Source organism: Coregonus clupeaformis, chromosome 5 (assembly GCF_020615455.1).
Source record: "Coregonus clupeaformis isolate EN_2021a chromosome 5, ASM2061545v1, whole genome shotgun sequence".
NCBI lineage: Eukaryota > Metazoa > Chordata > Actinopteri > Salmoniformes > Salmonidae > Coregonus > Coregonus clupeaformis.
The window spans coordinates 32,001,390-32,026,768 of NC_059196.1; the positions used below are offsets into that span (position 1 = coordinate 32,001,390).

The 25,379-nt window shown below is 43.2% G+C and overlaps 3 protein-coding genes across 3 annotated transcripts; 1 reads left to right on the top strand and 2 right to left on the bottom strand.

Annotated features, from left to right (window-relative positions):
• Positions 1 to 75: 75 nt before the first annotated feature.
• LOC121566885 (dehydrogenase/reductase SDR family member 12-like) lies at positions 76 to 6,296 on the bottom strand. Its single transcript, XM_041876784.2, has 10 exons — positions 6,092 to 6,296; positions 4,490 to 4,623; positions 4,237 to 4,319; positions 4,042 to 4,137; positions 3,762 to 3,843; positions 3,605 to 3,666; positions 3,347 to 3,451; positions 3,046 to 3,136; positions 2,706 to 2,843; positions 76 to 1,502 (listed from the first exon to the last, which is right to left on the bottom strand). Exons 1-10 carry the CDS (start codon positions 6,160 to 6,162, stop codon positions 1,387 to 1,389), a joined length of 978 nt encoding a protein of 325 aa, XP_041732718.1. The 5' UTR covers positions 6,163 to 6,296; the 3' UTR covers positions 76 to 1,386.
• Positions 6,297 to 6,400: 104 nt separating this feature from the next.
• On the top strand, positions 6,401 to 18,296 carry LOC121566886 (AP-1 complex subunit sigma-2). Its single transcript, XM_041876785.2, has 5 exons — positions 6,401 to 6,951; positions 7,688 to 7,866; positions 9,038 to 9,146; positions 16,202 to 16,339; positions 18,030 to 18,296. The coding sequence occupies exons 1-5, from the start codon at positions 6,949 to 6,951 to the stop codon at positions 18,063 to 18,065; spliced, it is 465 nt and encodes a 154-aa protein (XP_041732719.1). The 5' UTR covers positions 6,401 to 6,948; the 3' UTR covers positions 18,066 to 18,296.
• Positions 18,297 to 21,011: 2,715 nt separating this feature from the next.
• LOC121566887 (secretogranin-2) lies at positions 21,012 to 23,686 on the bottom strand. The gene is made up of 2 exons (XM_041876786.1): positions 23,615 to 23,686; positions 21,012 to 23,436 (listed from the first exon to the last, which is right to left on the bottom strand). Exon 2 carries the CDS (start codon positions 23,422 to 23,424, stop codon positions 21,427 to 21,429), a length of 1,998 nt encoding a protein of 665 aa, XP_041732720.1. The 5' UTR covers positions 23,425 to 23,436; positions 23,615 to 23,686; the 3' UTR covers positions 21,012 to 21,426.
• Positions 23,687 to 25,379: the final 1,693 nt, after the last annotated feature.

Genomic DNA, 25,379 nt, shown 5'->3' on the forward strand with positions numbered 1-25,379 from the left:
TTAAGTTTATAACTCTTGTGTTGGATGCCTCCCGTCTGCAATACAGTAACACTCAGAAAAGACTTGGAAGCTGGGTTTTATATCAGTGAATATTTTTTTTAATTCAAGGATGAAATCACAAAATACATGACTGCCTCAGTTTATCGCCTCATCAATAAGCATATATATATAGCTTATCACTTCCTCAAACTGTTTAAGTGCCCCTTAAACATCAATAGTATTAAATAAATATACCTTAGCTGTATTGGAAATGTCAGGTAATGCTGTGGTTCCCTCCTGTGCCTCAGGTCTGAATAGGTAAAAGGCCCATCTACCTGCTGATAGTGAGAGGTCTCTTCATGCCTGGGCTCAGTATAACCACACAAAGGGGTATACTACAAAGCAAGATCAATGATTTAGCCAGCTAACTTGCCAAAATATTCTGAAATAACTTAAATTTTTTTAAGATAAGCATGAAATTGGCATGGTATAATTGACTCAACAACCAAAAACACATCTAAGTTTAGGCTTCAATAGTTATTTCTGGTTGTTAATCAAAGTTAGCTGGCTAACTCTGATCCAGCTTTGTAGTATATCCCTCTGGTGTTTGCCCTCCTCCTGATATTGTCATTTTGTTAATGTACACCAATGCATTTAATCAGTTGTGTACACAAGCTTTGTAGACGTTTCATGGATCAACAGAAAACTTCATAAGGTTGTAGTACTGAAGAAGCACTTGGGTAAATTAGTTTGTGAACCCCTTCAAAGCAGAGCAGAGCAAACCAACCAACCATGTGTTAGACTGGGCCCATAGCAACAGGCTGTGATGTGATTTGTGGATGAATAAGAAAGTGACTTTGGTCACATCAGATTCCCATCTGATTGACAGCTTCCATTGAGTCACTGTGTGAAGTGGTAGAAAAACAACATACTGTGTTTGTTGGGTTAAATGTACAAGTAACTGAAAAGTGCTTTCCCTATCAGCAGTAGGTAAAGAACCCTTTTCAGGGAACCCCAAATCAGCATCATCACCATCAAATACTAACTGTAAGTCGCTCTGGATAAGAGCGTCTGCTAAATGACTAAAATGTAAAATGTAAAATCAAACACGGTTCTGTTTTAGCCCTCAGTGCAAGAGTCTTTAGCTTAGAATATTAAGTGTTTTAAGCCATGTAGAGGTTACATATTTAAAAAGTGCTCTAGTTCAATAAATATCTAAATTGTTAAAGTAGTGCAAATCAAATCTAGTATGACGCCTCCTCCTCCCCCCTGACAGGTATGTGTAGACTGTTGTTAGCTATGCTGAACTGGTTCCCAGTATACGGCACTGGTTCCAGTGTGTACTGTAGTACTGGTATGGTCCGTGTGTGTGTGTGTGTGTGTGTGTGTGTGTGTGTGGTAGTGGTCTCAGTGGGGCTGGAAGGTCTTGGCCAGATCCTCCATCACACTCATGAACTTCTGCTGCTCCAACTGGGAACTGTGAGTCCAGGCCAGGGGCAGGTGGGCCGACACCATCCTCCGATCTGACACACACACACACATAAAATAACATCTGTTTTACAACCTGGTTGGTTAAAAGATAAGCATTTACTATTCACATTGTGATTGATCCATCCTATAGCCGTGTCAATGAAGTTAGCTAAAAAATACAGTTGAGTCAAAACAATTCAATGTAGGCCTAGCTGTTGACCCCAGATCCCCTGACAGGTATTGTGTAAACGCAGGCGCAGAGATGAGAGGGGGTGTCTGTGTTAGTGACTCTATTGAAGTGTTTCTTTTCTATGCCGCTGTGCTGGGGAAGGTTACTGAGGTCGCCGCTTTGGAGGGAGAGGGCGTGTGTCCGAGGGGGGTTCCACTGTACTCTCTGGCAGTATCTGGTACCGAGAGCTCCAGCTGCATTGGACCAACGCCAGAAACCCAGCCCAACCAACCCCCACCCCGCTATCCCCAACCTCCCCCGTCCTCTCATGCCCTCAGTCCAACCCACACAGACAAACACTGCATTCAGACAGCACTCATCTTCTTTCTCTCTCTCTCTTCTTCCCCTCTCTCTAAACCCCTCCCATATGCTCCAAATATCCTCTCTTCTACCCCTCTCTCTAAACCCCTCCCATATTCTCCAAATATTCTCTCTCCTCTCTTTCCCTCTCTAAACCCCTCCCATATTCTCCAAATATCCTCTCTCCTCTCTTTCCCTCTCTAAACCCCTCCCATATTCTCCAAATATCCTCTCTCCTCTCTTTCCCTCTCTCTAAACCCCTCCCATATTCTCCAAATATCCTCTCTCCTCTCTTTCCCTCTTTCTAAAGCCGTCCCATAACCCAAATATATGTCTCTCTATTCTTCACTCTCTCCCCTTTCCCTCTCCTTCGGTCTCTCTCTTCTCCAATTCTGACTGACGTCCACTATACCGAGAAGCCTGGCTGTTTTAAAGAGCTCTTGCTTTCTCCAGAAGCACAGTTTGAGAACGGGTTGTGAGGAGAGAGAGTGTGTGTGGATATGACAGTTAACCCATGACACTCCACGCTAGACCTCACTTTGCTGTCTCACTGTAGCTTTCTCTCTCTTCTGGTCATTACCACAAAACACGTATTAAATCGCTCCCTGTAATCGGTAAACAAACAGGGACAATCCCATGCTTCAGACAATGCTTTACTTTTGTTTGGGATACTTAATTTAATCGAGAACTTGTGTGGTAAGTATGTTCCATGTTTCTTACTGCCTACCCTGGAAGAAGCTTCCGCTGGGCTTGGTGGCGGCGGCCTCTGAGATAGCCAACCACACCACGGTGTCAGCCCCCTGCTCCGGGGTCCGCAGACTGTCCTTCATAGACTGGTGGAAGTCAGGCATGGCGTTGGCCACCGCTACAACACCAGAGAGAGACGGGTCAGTAACACAGATATTTTATTTTAATAATCAATTGTTTATCAGAGTGTATTATATTCAAAACTGCATTTAGACTATTAGATTTGTATTAAAACATAATCGGATTTATGTGTTGAAATAGTAAGAACCAAAGCTGTTTGCTGCCTGTGATTGTGTAGCTGTGGTGTATTGGTACAGTACCCGGCGTGTCCACCCAGCCAGGGTGCATCACTGAGAAGTGGACGTTGCTATGGGTCTTGGCCCACTGCTCTGTCATCACCACCTGTTGCCTCTGAAACACACACACACCAGCAGCTGGGACCAGTTCAAACTCAAATCTCAAACGCAACATTTCTGACCAAATACAATTAGCCCTAGACCATGTGACACAAGCACAGACCAGCAGGAGACCACCACATCATGTATTTAATGGAATTGTCTCCAACTCTATATGAATGTCTGACCCATAACAAAATGTGACATCTGCCCCTGCTCCCCTCACCTTGTGCTGTGCGTAGACCATGGTCCCGTCATAGCGACCTATTTCTGTCTGCAGGTTCCCTGTCCTCAGCTTCTGGACCAGCATCCCTCCAGATGAAACTGTGATCTGAGGAGGAGGAGGAGGGAGGGGAGACAGGAAACATTAAAGAATCATAAACGGGACACACACTAAAGTATGTTTTTTTGTAATTTAGTGAAATTACATCTAAGGGAACAACCACCAGTGGTGGTTCCAGTGGGTTGTGGGTTTCAAACTCACCACTCTGGGCTCTGCACTCTTCTCCAGTAAGGGAATCAGGCCCTTGGTCAAGAGATACACACCTAGAGATAGAGAGAGATGTGTGTCTTTCAAGGGGTTTTGAACGGAAGGGGTTTTGAGACTGAAGTATTCACATTCACCTCTCTCATTGACTCACCCATGACGTTACTGGCAAAGCTCTTCTCCATTCCCTCAGTGTTCACATCCCTCTCACTCATGATGCAGCCTGCATTATTTATCTGTCCACATCAATCAATAATCCTACATTATGAATACTGTACACATGTAATAATACATAAAACATGGGAAGAACTCCTTGTACATTATGAGGGGAGAGAGAGTGTGAGAGAATGATGAAAGGCAGGGTGATGACTAGAGGTAGAAGAATATATGTTACAGGGTTATCACTTTGATTCAGACATATGTTCAGCACTCACCAGTACATTCAAGGCTTTGTACTTCCTCTTGAAGGCCTCTGCAAATTCCCAAACCTTCCGTGTCTCCGACAAGTCCAGAATGTGGACATATATTTCCTGAAATTACATGATTATTACACTCTGGTTTATAATATCAAAAAAAAATCCCCCCACACACACACATTTTGAGGGTGAGAGAGGCCCAAACTCACTCACTTTATTTCCTGACTCCTTGACAATGTCAGCCCTGGCCTCCTCTGCTTTGTCCTTGTTCCTACACACCATGTGGACCGTACCACCTGGAAAGGGGATGGGGGATAACAGTAGAGCAAGAGTGGCTGAAGCAGGGGTGTATTCAGTGCGGTGAAATGTGATGATGGTCTTCCCCCGAAGACACACATGCACTCATTAACTCACACTTCACACACACACACACACTCTCTCTCTACTCTACAGACACACACCGTACCTCTCTTGGCGATGGCCATGGCTGTAGCTCTCCCTATGCCACTGTTGGCTCCAGTGATCATGAAGACCCTGCCTGCCATGGACACTTCCAGGTCCTTTTCCACAAAGTGCTTGGCTGCAGAGAGGAACGCACTCCTGCAACACACACAGGTAGACAGACAGCGGTCAGGTGGAGGATATCCATCCACTGCTCCACTCCACAGGGTGGTAGTGGGTGACTGAGGACCTCAGTAACAATACACCCCTTTCGACTTGAAATAATTTATTAAATGATTGATTGAAAACAGATTAGAAGAAAGTTGGTCAGTGCCAGTGCACATAGATGTCCTGGGGTCAGATAGGGTCAGAGCGGGGAGACAGCATCTAAAATGGAACAAATTCAAAACAGTTTAGATATTCAGTCAGCAAGACAAAGGTCTAACAAAGAGAAAGACTATCACATCATCTCTTAGGTCATGTGAGAAGGAGAGAGGAGGCGGTTCTGAGGCCACCGCTGGGGACAGCGACAGCGGCCTGTGCTGCATCAAGGGTTTCAATGGCTGCCATTGTTCCCAATGGGGGATGAAGGGAGCAAGGTTTTAGGCTAAATGCATGCTCTGTTTGGTGGTGTCATGCAGGGTAAACACAAGTGGAGTCCAGGGTCAGAGAGACTGGTTGGTATCTGCAAGAAAACACAACATTGAACAAAGGAAGTGCTGAATAAATGACAAAGGTATCTCTTCAGTTGGATTGGATTGTTGTTTAGAATGAGGAAGGGCAGTGTGTGGTCTGATGCTATTGGTAAGCCATTTATCAACAGTTCCACATGATGGCCTTGACTTGAGCTGGTGGATATCCAAATAAGTTTGCAAGCTTTGTAGTTAGCATTGATGACCCAAATGATTAGTAATTTGATGGCAAAAAGTCAACGGTTCTTTAACAGTTTTGTCCATTTAGTGGTTTTGACACCACACAGCCCTATTTTCCAGATCTTGGATCAGTTTTGCCTATCCTGATGCAATACTTAATCAATGAGGGTAAGAAAACTCAAATGACAGTGGTAATCAATACAGACATGAATACATATGTATTGCACATACAGGTCACTGACTGAGGCACATTCAAAGGTCATACTGTATGCTGCAGCAAAACTACAGGACTAATCAAGACAGGTTTGGAACACTGCTTAACCATTGTTCTCCATCTGTTTAATTTGTTGATGTTTTTTTTTTTACAGGTGAACATCTAGAATCTATCTGAACCACTGTGATGTTCACTGGATGTTCACTGTGATGAATGTAATACTATCATGCCAAAGGATGAACACAAACAGAGAGAGAGAGAGAGAGAGAGAAAATATACATATTGTTCTGGAAATAGGAAATATTTACTTTGAATCATTCCGTTTGATACTTTATTGATTTAGTTTGTAATTTGTGACATTTGTAGCCAGGGGTTTGATTCCATGAAATACCCAAATCAACTATAACAAATGTGTGCGTATGGGCCCAACAGGTAGGAGACCAGTGATCAATTGCCCACTGTTTTCCAGAGTAAATATAAAAGCATCAATGTGATGATGATGATGATGATGACAGAAACGCCATAGCGGAGCAAATCTTACCTGGTGAATTCAGTCATTCCTTTCAGAAACCACGCGGAGTTTCGGTAAAGAGACATCGTTGTATTACCCATGGAATCCTCTCGTCCCGTCGTCCGTTATTGCACTCTCTCCTCCGGTTTTAACTTGGACCAAACCCACGTGTGTGAATTTACATTGGATGACACCTTCGGCCACCCAGCGTCGAGTAGGGAACAACAACTGAAGCACAATCAAACTCAGTGTCAACTGGTGTCAGCTCGACACTGTCCATGATGTCTATAGGCTTGAATGAATTAAATTAAATAGATTTCCTACTGAATCTCCAATAGGCTTTCATGGCAAATTCAGGAGTTGCATGCACAGCATTTCACATGTAAATTAAATTTCAACAACCTCATATTTCAGTGACAGAAGAAAATTAAATCAGGTAATTATTAATAATTCTTCTGGGGGAAATTAGACTATCGTCGGTTTTTATAGGCCTGTAGGCTACAATAGAAAAAGCCAAAAGAACACGCAATATGTCTGTCGCTCGAAATGAAATAACAGACACACATAATTCGGCTTGACAAACAGGATAATATCTATATTTGATCATAAACCAGAGTCTGCTAAATGACGTAAATGTAAATGTAAATGTAGTACAGTACAACAATGCACCTTGCCAAGGAAGCTCCTGTGAAAGGTGTGAACCAATCCCGACCAAGCAAAGCAAAAAACGGGGCGCGGCACATTCTAGAGAAGGTGTGGTTTCGCAATTTAACCCACAGCATTGTGGGAAGGTTGAGATGCCCATCCCTATGTACTGGTTTTACCAAGAATGTAGATAACATATTTTCCCTCAAGTGTCGGCCTTACCCTCACATTGCAGCTTCACGATGGTGAGTAAAATGTCTGCTTTAGGTCCATGTTTTGACATATTTTACAGGGCAAGTAAATTCTCTCTGTCGAACATGCACGTGTCCAAAAGGTGAGTAGGCTACAGTAACTGTAACGGTGTCTGCGCGTAAGGTCTATTAACTTGCACACAGGCTACGCTACAGTACACTGAGTTCCTTTGGCTGGTCGTTGGACATGAGCCTTGTCGTCTCCACCTGTTTGCCCGGAGGCTACAGTAGCCTAAAGAAGCGTTGCTGGCTGGCACCACTGAAACCACCTCTCCCACTTGAACAGTTGTGCCTTCTGTCATGCATAAGAAGCTATTTATCGATGGGTTGTTGCACAATGTCTTGTTTTTATAGTAGAACGTTTTGAAAGTCGTGTGTAAGTTACATTTTTGCTTAAATTGCCCATTTATAAAGCTAACTTCGTGGAGGATTGTGAAATATTGTTTTTGTCTGGCACAACAACCACTTATCAGTTAGAAGTGTTGTTTTGAATTATGGTTTGGATTGCAACATATCTAGGCCTAATGAGTGTGTAATTGTGGGGTGTGTTCAAAGTATCTGAGTGTGTGAGTAAGTAGCCTATATGAATATGGCCATTCATGTATTACATGAGCATACTATGTCTGGGTGTATTTATGTATTTCTTTAATCTGTTGCCTACAATAATACCCATTCTATTTCTATGATTTGGGCCCCATGTGGGTCAACTTCCTGCCCCCTCTCCCCACAGATGCGCTTCCTGCTGCTGTTCAGCCGGCAGGGGAAGCTGCGACTGCAAAAGTGGTTCACTCCGGTGACAGAGAGGGAGAAGAAGAAGGTGATCAGGGAAATGACTCTGATGGTGCTGGCTCGCCCTCCCCGCTCCTGTAACTTCCTCCTCTGGAGGGATCTCAAGATTGTTTACAAGAGGTGACTGAGGAAGTAGAATCTCTGTCTGGGCCGGATCTGTCTGTGGTTTACCTTCAATCTTTCTCTTATCCTTCTCTCTGTCTCTGATTTGCTTTATTTGGCAGATTATTATTTTAATCTGCCAAATAATATTTTTGACTTCTGTCTTTCCTTCTTTTGTCTGTTTTTCTGTTGCCCCCTATTGCTGTCTGTTTCCCCCCTGTCCCTATTGTCTCTGGGCTGGAACAGACTACGGTGCCTGTGTGCTGTAGGGGTGTGGATGGATGGAGGGAGGGAGGGATGGGGGGTAGACTGGAACCATCCTTGGCCCCTTTATTAGTGGTTAATGTTTAACCTCCTAAACCCCTTCCTCCTCACCAATCGTCCTTACATACACACATGGCACACGCTCAAGTTAAATATAAACTGATTGTACAAAACATTAGAGACACCTTCCTAATATTGAGTTGCACCCCCTTTTGCCCTCAGAACAGCCTCAATTCATCAGAGCATGGACTCTACAAGGTGTCGAGCGTTCCACAGGGATGCTGGCCCATGTTGACGCCAATGCTCCCCACAGTACTTGTGTCAAGTTGGCTAGATGTCCTTTGGTTGGTGAACCATTCTTGACACACACGGGAAACTGTTGACCGTGGAAAAACCCTTGTTGACACACACAAACTGGTGCGCCTGCCACCTACTACCATACCCCGTTCAAAGGCACTTAAATATTTTGTCTTGCCCATTCACCCTCTGAATGGCATACATACACAATCCATGTCGGTATTGTCTCCAGGCTTAAAAATCCTTCTTTAACCTGTCTCCTCCCCTTCATTTATTCTACACTGATTGAAGTGGATTTAACAGGTGACATCAATAAGGGATCATAGCTTTCACCCGGATACACCTGGTCAGTCTGTCATGGAAAGAGTTCCTAATGTTTTGTACACTGTGCACATGTTAAACACATAACAGACGAGCAGATTGTTCTACCCTTACAGTCACTAATGGTTTAACCTAAAGCATTAACCTCTGGTAAAGTATGAAAATGTATGCACTCACTAACTGTAAGTCGCTCTGGATAAGAGCGTCTGCTAAATGACTAAAATTTAAATGTAAAATGTAAAGTGACTCCCTTGCATATAAACATAACAACTATAACCCTGTTCCTTGACCCCCTGCTCCCTTGCAGGTATGCCAGCCTCTACTTCTGCTGTGGTCTGGAGGACCAGGACAATGAACTGTTGACCCTGGAGGTGCTGCAACGATATGTCGAGCTGCTGGACAAATACTTTGGCAACGTAAGCATAATGTACAGGCAATGTAAGGGATATTCATTGGCAGGTTAAGGTCTCTCTGGGGGAAAGGTTCAATAAAACAAGGGGAAAGTAGAGGTTAAATTGGTGAATAGAAACTAAATGTTAAGGTCTGTGATTTTACACTATTGTCAACATTGTACAATCTAAATGGTGTTTTACCGCTCAGTGGTGTGTTGTTGTGATTCCCTGTCTGCTCTGTGTTGCCATGTCTGCTCTGCTGCAGGTGTGTGGGTTGGATATCATCTTTGACAAGGCCTACTTCATCCTGTTTCTATATATGTGTTTGTGTTTGTACTTGTTTTACTATACTTGTGAGTACCAGAAGTCCTCACAAGAATAGTAACCCAACTAAAATTCGGAGAAGTGAGGACACTTGTAAAAAGGCTTTTTTAGGCCTCCTAGGGGTTAGGGTTAAGGTTAGAATTAGAGTTCAAATTAGGGTTGGGATTAGGGGTTAAGGTTAGGTTTAGTGTTAGGGAAAATAGGATTTTGAATGGGAATCAATTGTTGGCCCTCACAAAGTCCTTACAAGCAGGGGTGCAACTTTGTTTTTAGAAGTGGGGGGGACATAACCTGGCGAGTGGTCTGGGGGTCCTCCCCCAGAATTGTTTTGCCATCTAAAGCTAATTTCCTGCATTTCTACACAATCTAATATGACCCTTTTTGGGGTCACTTTTATTGTAAATAAGAATAGAATATGTTTCTAAACCCTTCTACATGAATGTGGATTCTACCGTGATTATGGATAATCCTGAAGGAATCGTGAATAATGATGAGTGAGAAAGTTATAGACTCTCAAATATCATACCCCCCAGACGTGCTAACCTCTCACCATTACAATAACGGGAGGTTAGCATTTTTTTGGGGTTATGATATTTGTGCGTCTAACTTTCTCACTCATCATTATTCACGATTCATTAAGGATTATCCGTAATCATGGTAGCGTCCACATTAATGTAGAAGTGTTTAGAAACATTTTATATTCTTATTTACAAGGAAAGTGACTCCAAAATGACACAATACATTATTTACCATTCATTTCTTTTGGGCACAAAATAATATGAAACACAACCAAAACAAACAGCAAATGCATCCAACAAATTTGTAGCGTTACAAGCTTGATGTAGTCAGTGTGCTATGAACGTGGGACCAAATACTTATATTTTTACTACTTTAATACACATACAAGTGAATTTGTCCCAATACTTTTGCTCCCCTGAAATGGGGAGGGGGGGGGGACTATGTACAAAAAGTGCTGTAATTTCTAAACGGTTCCCCCGATATTGATGATAGTACCATCAAATGAAAGCTGAATAGTCGTTGTTTGATTTAGAGCCAAAAGGAGGAAAAATGCTTCTGTCCCAATAATTATGGAGGGCACTGTAATTCATATCATAGTAGTACTATAGAGCTCTTTTTACTTGCACACAATATAGCTGGGTCGCCCCGTCCTGTCCCTAGGGGTCCACTGCCCTGCAGCGCCCCAATCCAACACACTCCACTCAGCTTTAGGATCTTAGTGAAACATTCATTATTGGTTTCAGATGTGTTAGGCCAAGGCCAGAGTGACAACCATCAGTACGGCAGACCCCCAGGGCCAGGACTGAGCAGCCCAGCAGCTAGGGATTTCCTAAATACAGTGAGGGAAAAAAGTATTTGATCCCCTGCTGATTTTGTACGTTTGCCCACTGACAAAGAAATGATCAGTCTATAATTTTAATGGTAGGTTTATTTGAACAGTGAGAGACAGAATAACAACAAAAAAATCCAGAAAAACGCATGTCAAAAATGTTATCAATTGATTTGCATTTTAATGAGGGAAATAAGTATTTGACCCCTCTGCAAAACATGACTTAGTACTTGGTGGCAAAACCTTTGTTGGCAATCACAGAGGTCAGACGTTTCTTGTAGTTGGCCACCAGGTTTGCACACATCTCAGGAGGGATTTGTTCCACTCCTCTTTGCAGATCTTCTCCAAGTCATTAGGGTTTCGAGCCTGACGTTTGGCAACTCGAACCTTCAGCTCCCTCCACAGATTTTCTATGGGATTAAGGTCTGGAGACTGGCTAGGCCACTCCAGGACCTTAATGTGCTGCTTCTTGAGCCACTCCTTTGTTGCCTTGGCCATGTGTTTTGGGTCATTGTCATGCTGGAATACCCATTTTCAATGCCCTGGCTGAGGGAAGGAGGTTTTCACCCAAGATTTGACGGTACATGGCCCCGTCCATCGTCCCTTTGATGCGATACATTTGTCCTGTCCGCTTAGCAGAAAAACATCCCCAAACATAATGTTTCCACCTCAGTGTTTGACGGTGGGGATGGTGTTCTTGGGGTCATAGGCAGCATTCCTCCTCCAAACACGGCGAGTTGAGTTGATGCCAAAGAGCTCGATTTTGGTCTCATCTGACCACAACACTTTCACCCAGTTCTCCTCGGAATCATTCAGATGTTCATTGGCAAACTTCAGACGGCCCTGTATATGTGCTTTCTTGAGCAGGGGGACCTTGCGGGCGCTGCAGGATTTCAGTCCTTCACGGCGTAGTGTGTTACCAATTGTTTTCTTGGTGACTATGGTCCCAGCTGCCAAGAGATCATTGACAAGATCCTCCCGTGTAGTTCTGGGCTGATTCCTCACCGTTCTCATGATCATTGCAACTTCACGAGGTGAGATCTTTCATGGAGCCCCAGGCCGAGGGAGATTGACAGGTCTTTTGTGTTTCTTCCATTTGCGAATAATCGCATCAACTGTTGTCACCTTCTCACCAAGCTGCTTGGCGATGGTCTTGTAGCCCATTCCAGCCTTGTGTAGGTCTACAATCTTGTCCCTTACATCCTTGGAGAGCTCTTTGTTCTTGGCCATGGTGGAGAGTTTGGAATCTGATTGATTGCTTCTGTGGACAGGTGTCTTTTATACAGGTAACAAACGGAGATTAGGAGCTCTCCTTTTAAGAGTGTGCTCCTAATCTCAGCTCGTTACCTGTATAAAAGACACCTGGGAGCCCGAAATCTTTCTGATTGAGACGGGGTCAAATACTTATTTCCCTCATTAAAATGCAAATCAATTTATAACATTTTTGACATGCGTTTTTCTGGATTTTGTTGTTATTCTGTCTCTCACTGTTCAAATAAACCTACCATTTAAAATTATAGACTGATCATTTCTTTGTCATTGGGCAAACGTACAAAATCAGCAGGGGATCAAATACTTTTTTCCCTCACTGTAGGTATCTCCCCTGACGTGGGCATGTTTTCAATAAAGACTCCTTTTGTCGTACAGGATTCCATATAAGGCAACCAGACCTTATGAAAGTTGCACAGTATACCCTGAATCTTGTAATAAATCAAATATAGTGATACATAACTTGACATTTCTGCCATCCATTGTGACCTTGTGGGAGGATAACCATCCAAAAAATGCCAATGCATTTATTATCTGCTATAAATGCTAGGTTACACAGTTTCTTCTGATAAGTCTCCAGTATCAACATTTCCAAGCAAACAGGGAGAAGGGAGACTCTGTAGATATGCTGAGATAAAATAACACTCTCTGCCAGAATTCAGCCAGCCTTAACAAGACCATAACATATGCAAATATGTCCCCTTTTGTGCTTTACACCTCCAGCAGAATAATACCATTTCTGAGTGCATGATATTCAGTTTCACTGGCATATAGTACATTCTATAGATGGTTTTAAACTGCAGTAATTTATGTCTGAGATTATATGAGCATGACTGGGCATTCAAATGTATCTGTATCCATTCATCATCAGTCTCCCAGGTCTTCCTCACATTTTTGTTTTGTGTCATCGGGAAAAGCCTCTATCAACCCTCGATGCAGTTTGGAAATCAACTTTAGAGGTTTATCAGACTGCCTTTAAAATTGTCATGCCTCATCTGATCAAGATGGAACTTTGTATCCATTCACTGATTTGTTATAATATACTGCAAAATTCACCTGAGCTCCGTAGACTGGTCTTCCCTGGCTCTCTGGCCCTGTCACCATCTGATCCTTCTAAGACATGATGAGCATAGTGTTGTGTACTGACTGTGCACCATGACAGTGAAGCCTGTAGAGCTGTTTATACCATGTCAGTGTGAAAAGTAGGGAATTAGCTAGGGAAACTGACAGATCAATAATGTTACATTGCTATACTGACTGTGATCGGGGCAAAAATACTTTTGGCTAGCTGTAATGGTACAACAACTGGCGAAAACAAGCCAAGTTAATTTACTTCTGTTGAAACGGGACAAAACAAAGGCTACAAAAAATGTCCTTACACACAGCAGCTGTTAGATACTGCTACCTGACAGTTGGCTATAGGCTAGCGCTGAATTGGCTGTGGTAGCTACGACAGAAATTCAGTTGAGAGGGGATGAGACATTAGCTAACGGTACATGTCAGTTACACTACTAGCTCAGCACTGGGAATAAAAACGTTATTTTTGTTAAGTCAAACAGCAGTTACTTTGCCAGCTACAAAACGCACAACACACACAGACAACAGCTGCCTCTGTTCACATGCTCTGTGGCAGGGCTGCCAGTTCTAGCAAAGATTTTAGAACAATGACCACTCAACCCGCCCAAAAGGCCTGAAAACTAGCCCAATGGTTTTTTTCCACAGCAAGAGAGGATTTATACAATAAACCCTTTTTCCATAATGTTATCGAGCCAATTAAGAAGGAATATTGACGTAACGGCTTTAGAAAAATGTGGTTTTCATCAAAATAATAATTCTTGCAAACTATGACATGACGTAATAAACCAACTTGAATATGTCGCAAGAGAATATCATTTGCCCTTATTAAACTCGGCAGATCATTTTCTATCAATGGATGTCGATTTAACTCATTTGATTGCTATGATAAGTAATAAGGCACGAGGGGGTATGGTACAGTGCATTCGGAAAGTATTCAGACCCCTGGACTATTTCCACATTTATTTACGTTACAGCCTTATTCTGAAATGGATTCAAGTGTTTTTTTCCCCCTCATCAATCTACACACAATACCCCATAATGACAAAGCAAAAACAGATTCTTAGAAATTTTTGCAAATTTATAAAAAATAAACAAATATTTAATTTCATACAGACAGCCAGGGACACACTCGCAGACATCATTTACAAACTAAGCATTTGTGTTTTGTGAGTCCGCCAGATCAGAGGCAGTAGGGATGACCAGGGATGTTCTCTTGATAAGTGTGAGAATTGTCCTGCTAAGCATTCAACATTATTTTCTTTAGGAATGTAGTGAAGTAAAAATTGTCAAAAATATGAATAGTAAAGTACAGATACCACACAAACTACTTAAGTAATACTTTAAAGTACTTAATTGAGGGAGTTCCATAACTTCCATTTCAAATGTACACCCGCGCAGCCCCCGAGACCCAAGAACTGAGCATGCGTAAAACATTTATTTTTTGTACTTCGCTTGATACCGTTTTCCATAAGTGAAGCCGACATTAGAATGGAGTTTAAACCACCTCCGAGCAAATTATCTAATGAGCTCTAGTGCGCCCAAAGTCGTTTTCCAGTGCTTCGTTGCTGTTATTTCTTGATGCCATGTTTTATGGGAAAAGGGTTGAAAAAAAACAGGTGTCTCCATAATGACAAGTTAAAAAGTTGTCACGACATGCGCACCTGCTGCTCTGTCTCTTCTCACTCAAGTGACTCACCCAATAGTGGACTAAGCTGCCTGCTGCTCTGTCTCCTATCACTCAAGTGACTCACCCAATAGTGGACTAAGCTGCCTGCTGCTCTGTCTCCTATCACTCAAGTGACTCACCCAATAGTGGACTAAGCTGCCTGCTGCTCTGTCTCCTATCGCTCAAGTGACTCACCCAATAGTGGACTAAGCTGCCTGCTGCTCTGTCTCCTATAGTTCAAGTGACTCAGCCAATAGTGGACTAAGCTGCCTGCTGCTCTGTCTCCTATCGCTCAAGTGACTCAGCCAATAGTGGACTAAGCTGCCTGCTGCTCTGTCTCCTATCGCTCAAGTGACTCAGCCAATAGTGGACTAAGCTGCATGCTGTAGTGCTCTCTCCACACCACTCACTCAGCAACAGCCTGCCTCACTGCCTGATAGTCAGCAGCATCAGGTCACAGTGAAATATAAAACAAATATTTTTAGAGAAATGCTATGGCGGTGCAACTTAGAAGTTGCCCAAAAACCTGCAACCCGTGACCAATACATTTTCACCCGCGACATCGTTTTCAAAGTAGTCCAATTTGGCAGGAAAACCACAGACCTGGCAACCCTGCTCTGCAGTGTCCATGCAGTCCTAAATCCAGCCAGCTGAAACCACCAAACAGCCTACCCAATCGTGGCGTCCGCAGGGTCCTAAAGCACATCGATGCCTCTTTTTGTATCACAATACACTGCTAAAACTGGGGGGGGGGCAAAAATGCAATTACAGAATGTGGGGGGAACATGTACCCAGTGAAAGTTGTGCCCCTGCTCAGAAATATAGTAACACATAGTTGTGTGTGTGGTTATTGGGGAATTACATGAAAAGTGGAGGCTTGTGCTGAAAAGAAAATGATGTGGTTGGTCCATCAGCCAAATACATCAACAGATGCATACAGTCACACTGAGACACCACCCTAATCTATTGTTACACTTTCAGATGGCTTCTATTTTGGCATTGTATCAGGAATCAGGATCCATAGTAAACAAATAATACTACCATACTAATCTATTGGAGTGCCGACTCCCGACGGAAATGTATGAATGAAAGCGACGTACACGTAGTGAAGTGCGCCAGACAGGACTTGACAGGCAACCAAAATAAAAGACCACTGGCTGACGATAGCGCCGTCATACGCACCTCCCATAGCGCACGGTCTCTCTGCAGTCCCCTATAACCCTGCCTCATTCTTTGGCCGATCTTGGGAGTTAGTGAGTCATCGATGGACTTTAACTGTGTGCATGTGTGCTGCGGGTGTGTGAGCTGGACATCATCTTTAACTTTGAGAAGGCCTATTTCATCCAGTGTGTGTGTGTGTGTGTGTGTGTGTGTGTGTGTGTGTGTGTGCGGCAGGTGTGTGAGCTGGACATCATCTTTAACTTTGAGAAGGCCTATTTCATCCTGGATGAGTTCCTGGTGGGAGGAGAGATCCTGGAGACCTCCAAGACAGCTGTGGGCACCGCTATGGAGGAGGCAGAGACACTACAGGAGGTGACACACACACACACACAGTTACTTAAGTGTGACACTTGCCAAAATACAGTGAGGGAAAAAAGTATTTGATCCCCTGCTGATTTTGTACGTTTGCCCACTGACAAAGAAATGATCAGTCTATAATTTTAATGGTAGGTTTATTTGAACAGTGAGAGACAGAATAACAACAACAAATTCCAGAAAAACGCATGTCAAAAATTTTATAAATTGATTTGCATTTTAATGAGGGAAATAAGTATTTGACCCCCTCTCAATCAGAAAGATTTCTGGCTCCCAGGTGTCTTTTATACAGGTAAGGAGCTGAGATTAGTAGCACACTCTTAAAAGGAGAGCTCCTAATCTCCGTTTGTTACCTGTATAAAAGACACCTGTCCACAGAAGCAATCAATCAATCAGATTCCAAACTCTCCACCATGGCCAAGACCAAAGAGCTCTCCAAGGATGTCAGGGACAAGACTGTAGACCTACACAAGGCTGGAATGGGCTACAAGACTATCGCCAAGTAGCTTGGTGAAAAGGTGACAACAGTTGGTGCGGTTATTCGCAAATGGAAGAAACACAAAAGAACTGTCAATCTCTCACTGCCTGGGGCTCCATGCAAGATCTCACCTCGTGGAGTTGCAATGGTCATGAGAACGGTGAGGAATCAGCCCAGAACTACACGTGAGGATGTTGTCAATGATCTCAAGGCAGCTGGGACCATAGTCACCAAGAAAACAATTGGTAACACACTATGCCGTGAAGGACTGAAATCCTGCAGCGCCCGCAAGGTCCCCCTGCTCAAGAAAGCACATATACAGGGCCTTCTGAAGTTTGCCAATGAACATCTGAATGATTCAGAGGAGAACTGGGTGAAAGTGTTGTGGTCAGATGAGACCAAAATCGAGCTCTTTGGCATCAACTCAACTCGCCGTGTTTGGAGGAGGAGGAATGCTGCCTATGACCCCAAGAACACCATCCCCACCGTCAAACATGGAGGTAGAAACATTATGTTTGGGGGTGTTTTTCTGCTAAGGGGACAGGACAACTTCACCGCATCAAAGGGACGATGGACGGGGCCATGTACCGTCAAATCTTGGGTGAGAACCTCCTTCCCTCAGCCAGGGCATTGAAAATGGGTTGTGAATGGGTATTCCAGCATGACAATGACCCAAAACACACGGCTAAGGCAACAAAGGAGTGGCTCAAGAAGAAGCACATTAAGGTCCTGGAGTGGCCTAGCCAGTCTCCAGACCTTAATCCCATAGAAAATCTGTGGAGGGAGATGAAAGGTTCGAGTTGCCAAACGTCAGCCTCGAAACCTTAATGACTTGGAGAAGATCTGCAAATAGGAGTGGAACAAAATCCCTCCTGAGACGTGTGCAAACCTGGTGGCCAACTACAAGAAACGTCTGACCTCTGTGATTGCCAACAAGGGTTTTGCCACCAAGTACTAAGTCATGTTTTGCAGAGGGGTCAAATACTTATTTCCCTCATTAAAATGCAAAAATCAATTGATAACATTTTTGACATGCGTTTTTCTGGATTTTTTTGTTGTTATTCTGTCTCTCACTGTTCAAATAAACCTACCATTAAAATTATAGACGGATCATTTCTTTGTCAGTGGGCAAACGTACAAAATCAGCAGGGGATCAAATACTTTTTTCCCTCACTGTATGTAAATATGTTTCTTCTGTTCTCTCAACAGACAATTGAGGAGCATATGAGTAAGCCGACCTACTGAACCAATAACAGGGACGTGAGTCGAATCTTAAGACTGAAGAATCCTTTTCTCAATTGTGCCATAAGTGCCACAACATTTCAAAAAAAGGTTTATTAAACTGTAATACATAGTTTGTTGTTTTTATTTAAGCACTTTCTATTATTATCATGTTTTATGTACTTTTTCTCCCCAATTGGTAGTTACAGTCTTGTCCCATCGCTGCAACTCCCGTACGGACTCGGTCTAGAGCCATGCGTCCTCCGAAACATGACCCTGCCAAGCCGCGCTGCTTCTTGACACACTGCACGCTTAACCTGGGAAGCCAGCCGCACCAATGTGTCGGGAGAAAACACCATACAACTGGCGACCGTGTCAGCGTGCAGTGTGTCAAGAAGCAATGCGGCTTGGCAGGGTTGTGTTTCGGAGGACGCATGGCTCTCGATCGAGTCCATGGTCTGTAGTGACGCCTCAAGCACATAAATGTTATTACAGTTGAATTTGGAAGTTTACATACACTTAGGTTGGAGTCATTAAAACTTGTTTTTCAACCACTCCACAAATTTCTTGTTAACAAACTATAGTTTTTGCAAGTCGGTTAGGACATCTACTTTGTGCATGACACAAGTAATTTTTCCAACAGCTGTTTACAGACAGATTATTTCACTTATAATAAACTGTATCACAATTCTAGTGGGTCAGAAGTTTATATACACTAAGTTGACTGTGCCTTTCAACAGCTTGGAAAATTCCAGAAAATGATGTCATGGCTTTAGAAGCTTCTGGTGCGCTAATTGACATCATTTTAATCAATTGGAGGTGTACCTGTGGATGTATTTCAAGGCCTACCTTCAAACTCAGTGTCTCTTTGCTTGACATCATGGGAAAATCAAAAGAAATCAGCCAAGACCTCAAAAAAATATTGTAGACCTCCACAAGTCTGGTTCATCCTTGGGAGCAATTTCCAAATGCCTGAAGGTACCACGTTCATCTGTACAAACAATAGTATGCAAGTATAAACACCATGGGACCACGCGGCCGTCATACCGCTCAGGAAGGAGACGCGTTCTGTCTCCTAGAGATGAACGTACTTTGGTGCGAAAAGTGCAAATCAATCCCAGAACAACAGCAAAGGACCTTGTGAAGATGCTGGAGGAAACAGGTACAAAAGTATCTATATCCACAGTAAAATGAGTCCTATATCGACATAACCTGAAAGGCCGCTCAGTAAGGAAGAAGGCACTGCTCCAAAACCGCCATTAAAAAGCCAGACTATGGTTTGCAACTGCATATGGGGACAAAGATCGTACTTTTTGGAGAAATGTCCTCTGGTCTGATGAAACAAAAATGGAACTGTTTGGCCATAATGACCATCGTTATGTTTGGACAAAAAAGGGGGTTGCTTGCAAGCCGAAGAACACCATCCCAACCGTGAAGCACGGGGGTGGCAGCATCATGCTGTTGGGGTGCTTTGCTGCAGGAGAGACTTGTGCACTTCACAAAATAGATGACATCATGAGGAAGGAAAATTATGTGGATATATTGAAGCAACATCTCAAGACATCAGTCAGGAAGTTAAAAATTGGTCGCAAATGGGTCTTCCAAATGGACAATGACCCCACGCATGCTTCCAAAGTTGTGGCAAAATGGCTTAAGGACAACAAAGTCAAGGTATTTGAGTGGCCAATCACAAAGCCCTGACCTCAATCCTATAGAACATTTGTGGTCAGAACTGAAAAAGCGTGTGCGAGCAAGGAGGACTACAAACCTGACTCAGTTACACCAGCTCTGTCAGGAGGAATGGGCCAAAATTCACCCAACTTATTGTTGGAAGTTTGTTGAAGGCTACCTGAAACGTTTGACCCAAGTTAAACAATTTAAAGGCAATGCTACCAAATACTAATTGAGTGTATGTAAACTTCTGACCTCACTGGGAATGTGATGAAAGAAATAAAAGCTGAAATAAATCATTCTCTCTACTATTATTCTGACATTTCACATTCATAAAATAAAGTGGTGTTCCTAACTGGCCTAATACAGGGATTTTTTTTACTAGGATTAAATTTGATGAATTGTGAAAAACTGAGTTTAAATGTATTTGGCTAAGGTGTATGTAAACTTCCGACTTCAACTGTAGTTTAAATTATTTTATAATTACATTATATTTGATAGGATCACATATGTTTTACAATAATTGTAGCCTACTTTGCTTTATCTGATTTTTAAGCAAATATGTTATTTTAGCATGTTGCGGCTGCATTTTCAAAGGTTTGATTTCAGTTGTGAAAAGATTGTAACCACAACTTCTTACCACTCTGAAAGTCACATTTATTATTTTAATTCTATGTTGGCTAACATAGCCACTGCCTACACAAACATGTGATAGTGCCTTGTAATATTTCTCAGTTGGCAAGATGGAGCCAGAGGGTTCTAAGATTGAAGCTAAAGGTTGAGATTTTGGAAAGTGGTGCCTACTCACAGTGCCATTTTAATGTTGTAATGTCTGAATAAATAGTTTTGTTTCTAGAATAGTCTGTCTTTTAAATGTTAGTTAGGGTACATTGTTTCCACCTGTTGAAAATTGATTATCTCTTGGTTTTATTAGTGGAATTGACTAGGACTACCCTGTTTGCCCCAGGCTAAGAAATTAGTCATCCTAGTTCGTTGCGACCGGAGCTGTCCATGGTGCTGAAATCATAGAAATGGAATCTCATTCTGTGTGGCTGAAATGCCCATCTTCATGTTTGCTCATTATTGTAGCTTCAAATTGCCCAAATTGATTGCAATAAAATACTAGCTTATCTGTCAAACAAAGATGTTTGATTGATCGAGAGTTTTTAGATTTTACATCAAGCCGAGGCTACATATCGTTATTGCTGACACATCGAGACATATGGTGTTTTGAATGTGATATTCTGCAGCCTGTTCACCATCTCTGTGCGCTCCAATTAGTAAACACTACACAGTAAGGAAAAAAATAAAGTCCATGCTTTATTAACCTCATACGTCACACGTTACCGAACACATGTACGAAATATAATTTACGAGGAGAAACACAAATGGATGTAAAGAATCGAACACTGATTCGGCTGTATGTGCACTGACATGTACGGCTAGTATAAAGTGGTCTATTGTAACTAGTGTTGTTCTAACTAGCCTATGAAAAAACATTGAATATTATGCCACACATTCAGTTACAACCACGAATAGGCACTCCCTTGTAGCTACATCAGATCAAGTTAATGTATAAATTGGCTTTTAAAGCATGAGCTGTAGTAAATCTACTGAATAGACTAAACTCCATTGCATGTATTTATTTGTCAAAATACTTTATTATCATTCCCCCTCATCAAAACAATATAATATGGATCTACATCCCCACCATCTACAGTCCTTTGACAGTTTTGGCGTAAAGGTCCTTATCTTCGCCCTCTTTGTTCTCTGGGTTCAGATAGCCTAGAATTTTCATCAGCGTGTTGTCATCCAAGCCCTGTGTTTGCGACACATCGCCTGTGTCCTCCTCGGGTTCTGACTGTCTTTTCTGAGGCGGGCTTCTGTCTGAGTCCATTTGGTCAAAGTAGTCCTGCATCGCCTGCTCGAACGTTCCCAGCACAATCTGATCGTCTTGTGAGGGAGGCTGCAAGGCACGCTTGTTTTGGTCTGCCTTGTTTGCTGCCTGCAGAGACTGTGCCAACATCTGGGCAGCCAGATACGTCGCCAGCTTGTCTTCGTCGACAGTGTTGTCGTAGTCGTCCTTTCCTTTCTCTGGGATGTTTGGCTCAGAGAACATGTAGTCTCTCTGCCTTTCAGCTGGTGCGTAAAACCTTGACGGCGGGCTTGTATGCTGTTTCTGCTTCTTGAGCGCTGGTGCTTTCTGATTTGCCACGCTTCCCAGGTCGAGGATTTTTAGAATGTCTTCTGTGTTTATTTCTTTCGGGGCGTTGCTTGTTTGGGTCTCAGGCAGCCGTCTGTTGAAGAATGTCTCTGGAGGGATCTTATTTTTCTTGTGAGAGGAGATCTGAGTTGGTTTGTCCTCTACCCTGGCCAGATCATTGGGTGTCCAAGACTGTGCCTCTGTCCTCAGTGGTGTCCTGTCCTGTTTTGTCATCTCCACACTCTTCAGCATGTCCATCAGGTCTTCTGGTGGGATCTGTAGTTTCTGGGAGATTTGGATGAGTTGGTAAATGGCCTGTGGATCTACCTTGTCGCTGTGCTGAGTTTGAGCTGCCCTCCTCTCTTCCCTCTCCTCCTCCTCTTCTAGCTCTCTCTTCCGCTCCTCCTGCTCTGTTTTCTCAAGCACCTTCAGAAGGTAGTAGTCATCCGGGTCATATTCTCCCGGACCTGGCTGGCTTGATCGCTTGACCTCATCAATCTCCTCATCATCATCATTATCATCATCATCATCCTCCAAGCCTCTGTCGAACTCCTGCCTGTTGTCTCTCTCCTCGTCCTCCGTCTCCACCTGCTCCTCTAGGGGCGTCCAGTCCTCTCCCCCTGTCACATCCTCATAGGCCAGGTTCCTCACCTTGAACGTGTCGTCATCATCATCATCATCATCATCTTCATCATCCTCAGTTTGGCGTTTGTGTCCAGCCTTGGCGTTGGCTATCCTCCCCAGTTCCTCAAACACAGACTGCAGGTTGGCCAGGTTCTGGGGCGTGTACTTCCCCTCCATGTTCTCATTGGTGCGTTTGAAGGGTCTCTCACAGCCCGGGGCTCTGCCTTCTTCCTCCCCCTCACCGTCCTCCTCGTCTTCAAACATCAGCGGGTACTTCCTGTGAGGCCGGCTGGCACGCTGCTGCGACCACGGATACGCTACGCCCTCTCCCACCTGGCTCTCCTCATCCTTCGCCGGTCTCCGCCCTTTGCCCAGAGCGTGGTGGGCTGCACTGGGCCTCACAGGGGCTGGCTTGGGGCCCTTCTTGGTCTGCTGGAGGGTACTCAGCACCGCCTGCAGCCACTCCTGGGTCTTGTTCTCCTTGTTGACCTCCCCTTCCTCATCCTCCTCATCTTGGTCCTGGCCTATCTTACTCTGACTGGTCTGGGCAGCAGAGGCTAGCCTCAGCATGGAGAGGAGTTTCTCTGAGTCTGTGTCCATGTTGGTGGTGTCGTAGTCTGGGGTGAGGGAAGCCTGGTCCTGGGGGGCTGATGCCCCTGCCCCGGTCCACTGGCGGAGGCTCTCAATGTACTCCAGGGCCTTGAGCATGTCTGCGTTGGGGGGGAGGTAGAGGGTGTCTCCTCGCTGGGGGTCCAGCTCACTGCCCCTCAGTCTGTGTTCTCTGAGAGAGGCCCCCTGGACACTGCCGTAGCCCAGGAGGAAGAGGGGGAGCAGGGAGGGAAGGAAGGCCATCCCTGCCAAGGAGAGTTTGGGGAGTGACAGCATGGTTTCTTCAGCCTGGAGACAGACACAACAGGGAGAGAAATGTCAGCGCTGACCTTTTAATGCTAATGCCTTTTTTAGTGTAAGAGCTGTTTGAAAAGACTGTCTGAAATTTCAGCCTGTTTTGGTGGGATGGAGATTTGGCCTACCTGGCACTAAATTAGTTAGACCAATAAGAAAATGAGTTCCAAACCTCTCTGCCAATAACAGCTAGTTTTCGGTTTTCCCCTTCACACTCTGATGGTCCTAGCAAAATTCTTGCTTGAGAAATTGCTCTGTGCTAAGAAGCTTTAAAAAAAATGTTTAACCATTTTAATTGAAAATAATTACAGTAAGGTACTTAATTGCTACCCAGAAATGATTTGACATTTGAGATAAAAACGGCTTAATTGGCACTTTTTTAATGATAAGGCCAGTTTAAAGGCTTTTGTAATGATCAGCTTTCATGATCCTCATAACAATTCTAAAATCTTTCGTTTTCAGCCCTGCCTTTTATTCCCGTTTGATGCTTCAGCTATATTGCTATAGCCTATTAGTGATAGTGATATGCAATGAGGTTCTGCCACTCTAGCTAGCATTCTGACAGTAGCTGCAGTTTTTACCCAGAGAATGAAAATCGCATCTGCTGAAAGCCCAAATGATTGTTTGCGGAGCAGTAATACTATGGGCATTCAGCTCGCCTTTAAATCTCATTGTTTTTCAAATTGCTGCTCTCCGGAATGAGTCACAATCCAGTTGTCTAGGTAACCCTTCGGCTGATGCTGGCTGCTGTCGAAACACAACTACCTACACCCAAGACCTTTCCAGTACACTAAAACAATGTTGTTGCACAAGCCTTTCACTGAGAAAAAGCAATGGAACTTTATAATCATGCACCTAATTTGGATACAAATATTGAACACTGCTATTTATAAATCAACTAGTGGATTAATTGTTTTTTAAAAATCTAATTATTGTTTAATTTAGGCTATGTATTATCTGCTTAGCCTACATAATAAAACTACATTACTTTAGCAAATCACTAAAAACGAAACTATAGTAAACTTGAATAGTTAGTCTAAGAAAGACAATTTAAAACAGATTATGCATCTCTTCACTGCGGTAGCCCTGTTTGCAATGCATCAGGTTGGTTAAAGCTAAATGAATTTTAAAATGGAAATAAACATTATTAGAATAACTGAAAATAGTCAAACTGAATTCAATTTTCTCAAAATAAGAATACTTTCGATGTACGCCCTATTTAAATCTTACCTCTGTGAAATAGTTTCAATCGATAGTCGTGAGTGAACTTAGCATCTCTTTCTCTGTGAGTGCGAGCAGGGATTCTCTGTGTTCAGCACCGGGGACAGCTCCTCCCGTTATATGAGGCGCCACCTGACTCGTGCGTCACTGCGACATATGCAATACTCGATCCGAAGAAACACACAAACATAATTAGAACTGGTTCACGTTTGTTAAATTACTTTCTAATCTCTTCGCCTTAACTTTCAATTGGAAAGGCTTATGTGATCACTGTTTTGTTATGTCTAATTATATTGGTTGTTAACCAACAGCGATGACTAACTAATATATCTCATATCTGAACGGTAAGGTCGTGATTAATTAGCCCACTGCACAAGGTCTATTTATATGGTGATAGATCTATACAATCATGCCTACGAGTTTCCAGACAGAGTATAGGCTAATTATAGATTACAGGCCCAGTTATATAAATTTGCTCCAGGGACTTAAGCCTACATGAGGCATTTTGTAGGCTTATGCTAAATAATGCTGCAATATTTGTGTTTCAAACTAAACATTTGTGTAGGCTATAACAGAAACTTTACACAGCATTTTGGATAATGATGTTGGCCAATCAAGGAAAAATGCTACATCTATTGATGAAAACATATTGATAGAGATCAGTTCCTGTTCCCGTATCGCCCCCCATCTCCTAATCCGTAGCCTACCATAACTGC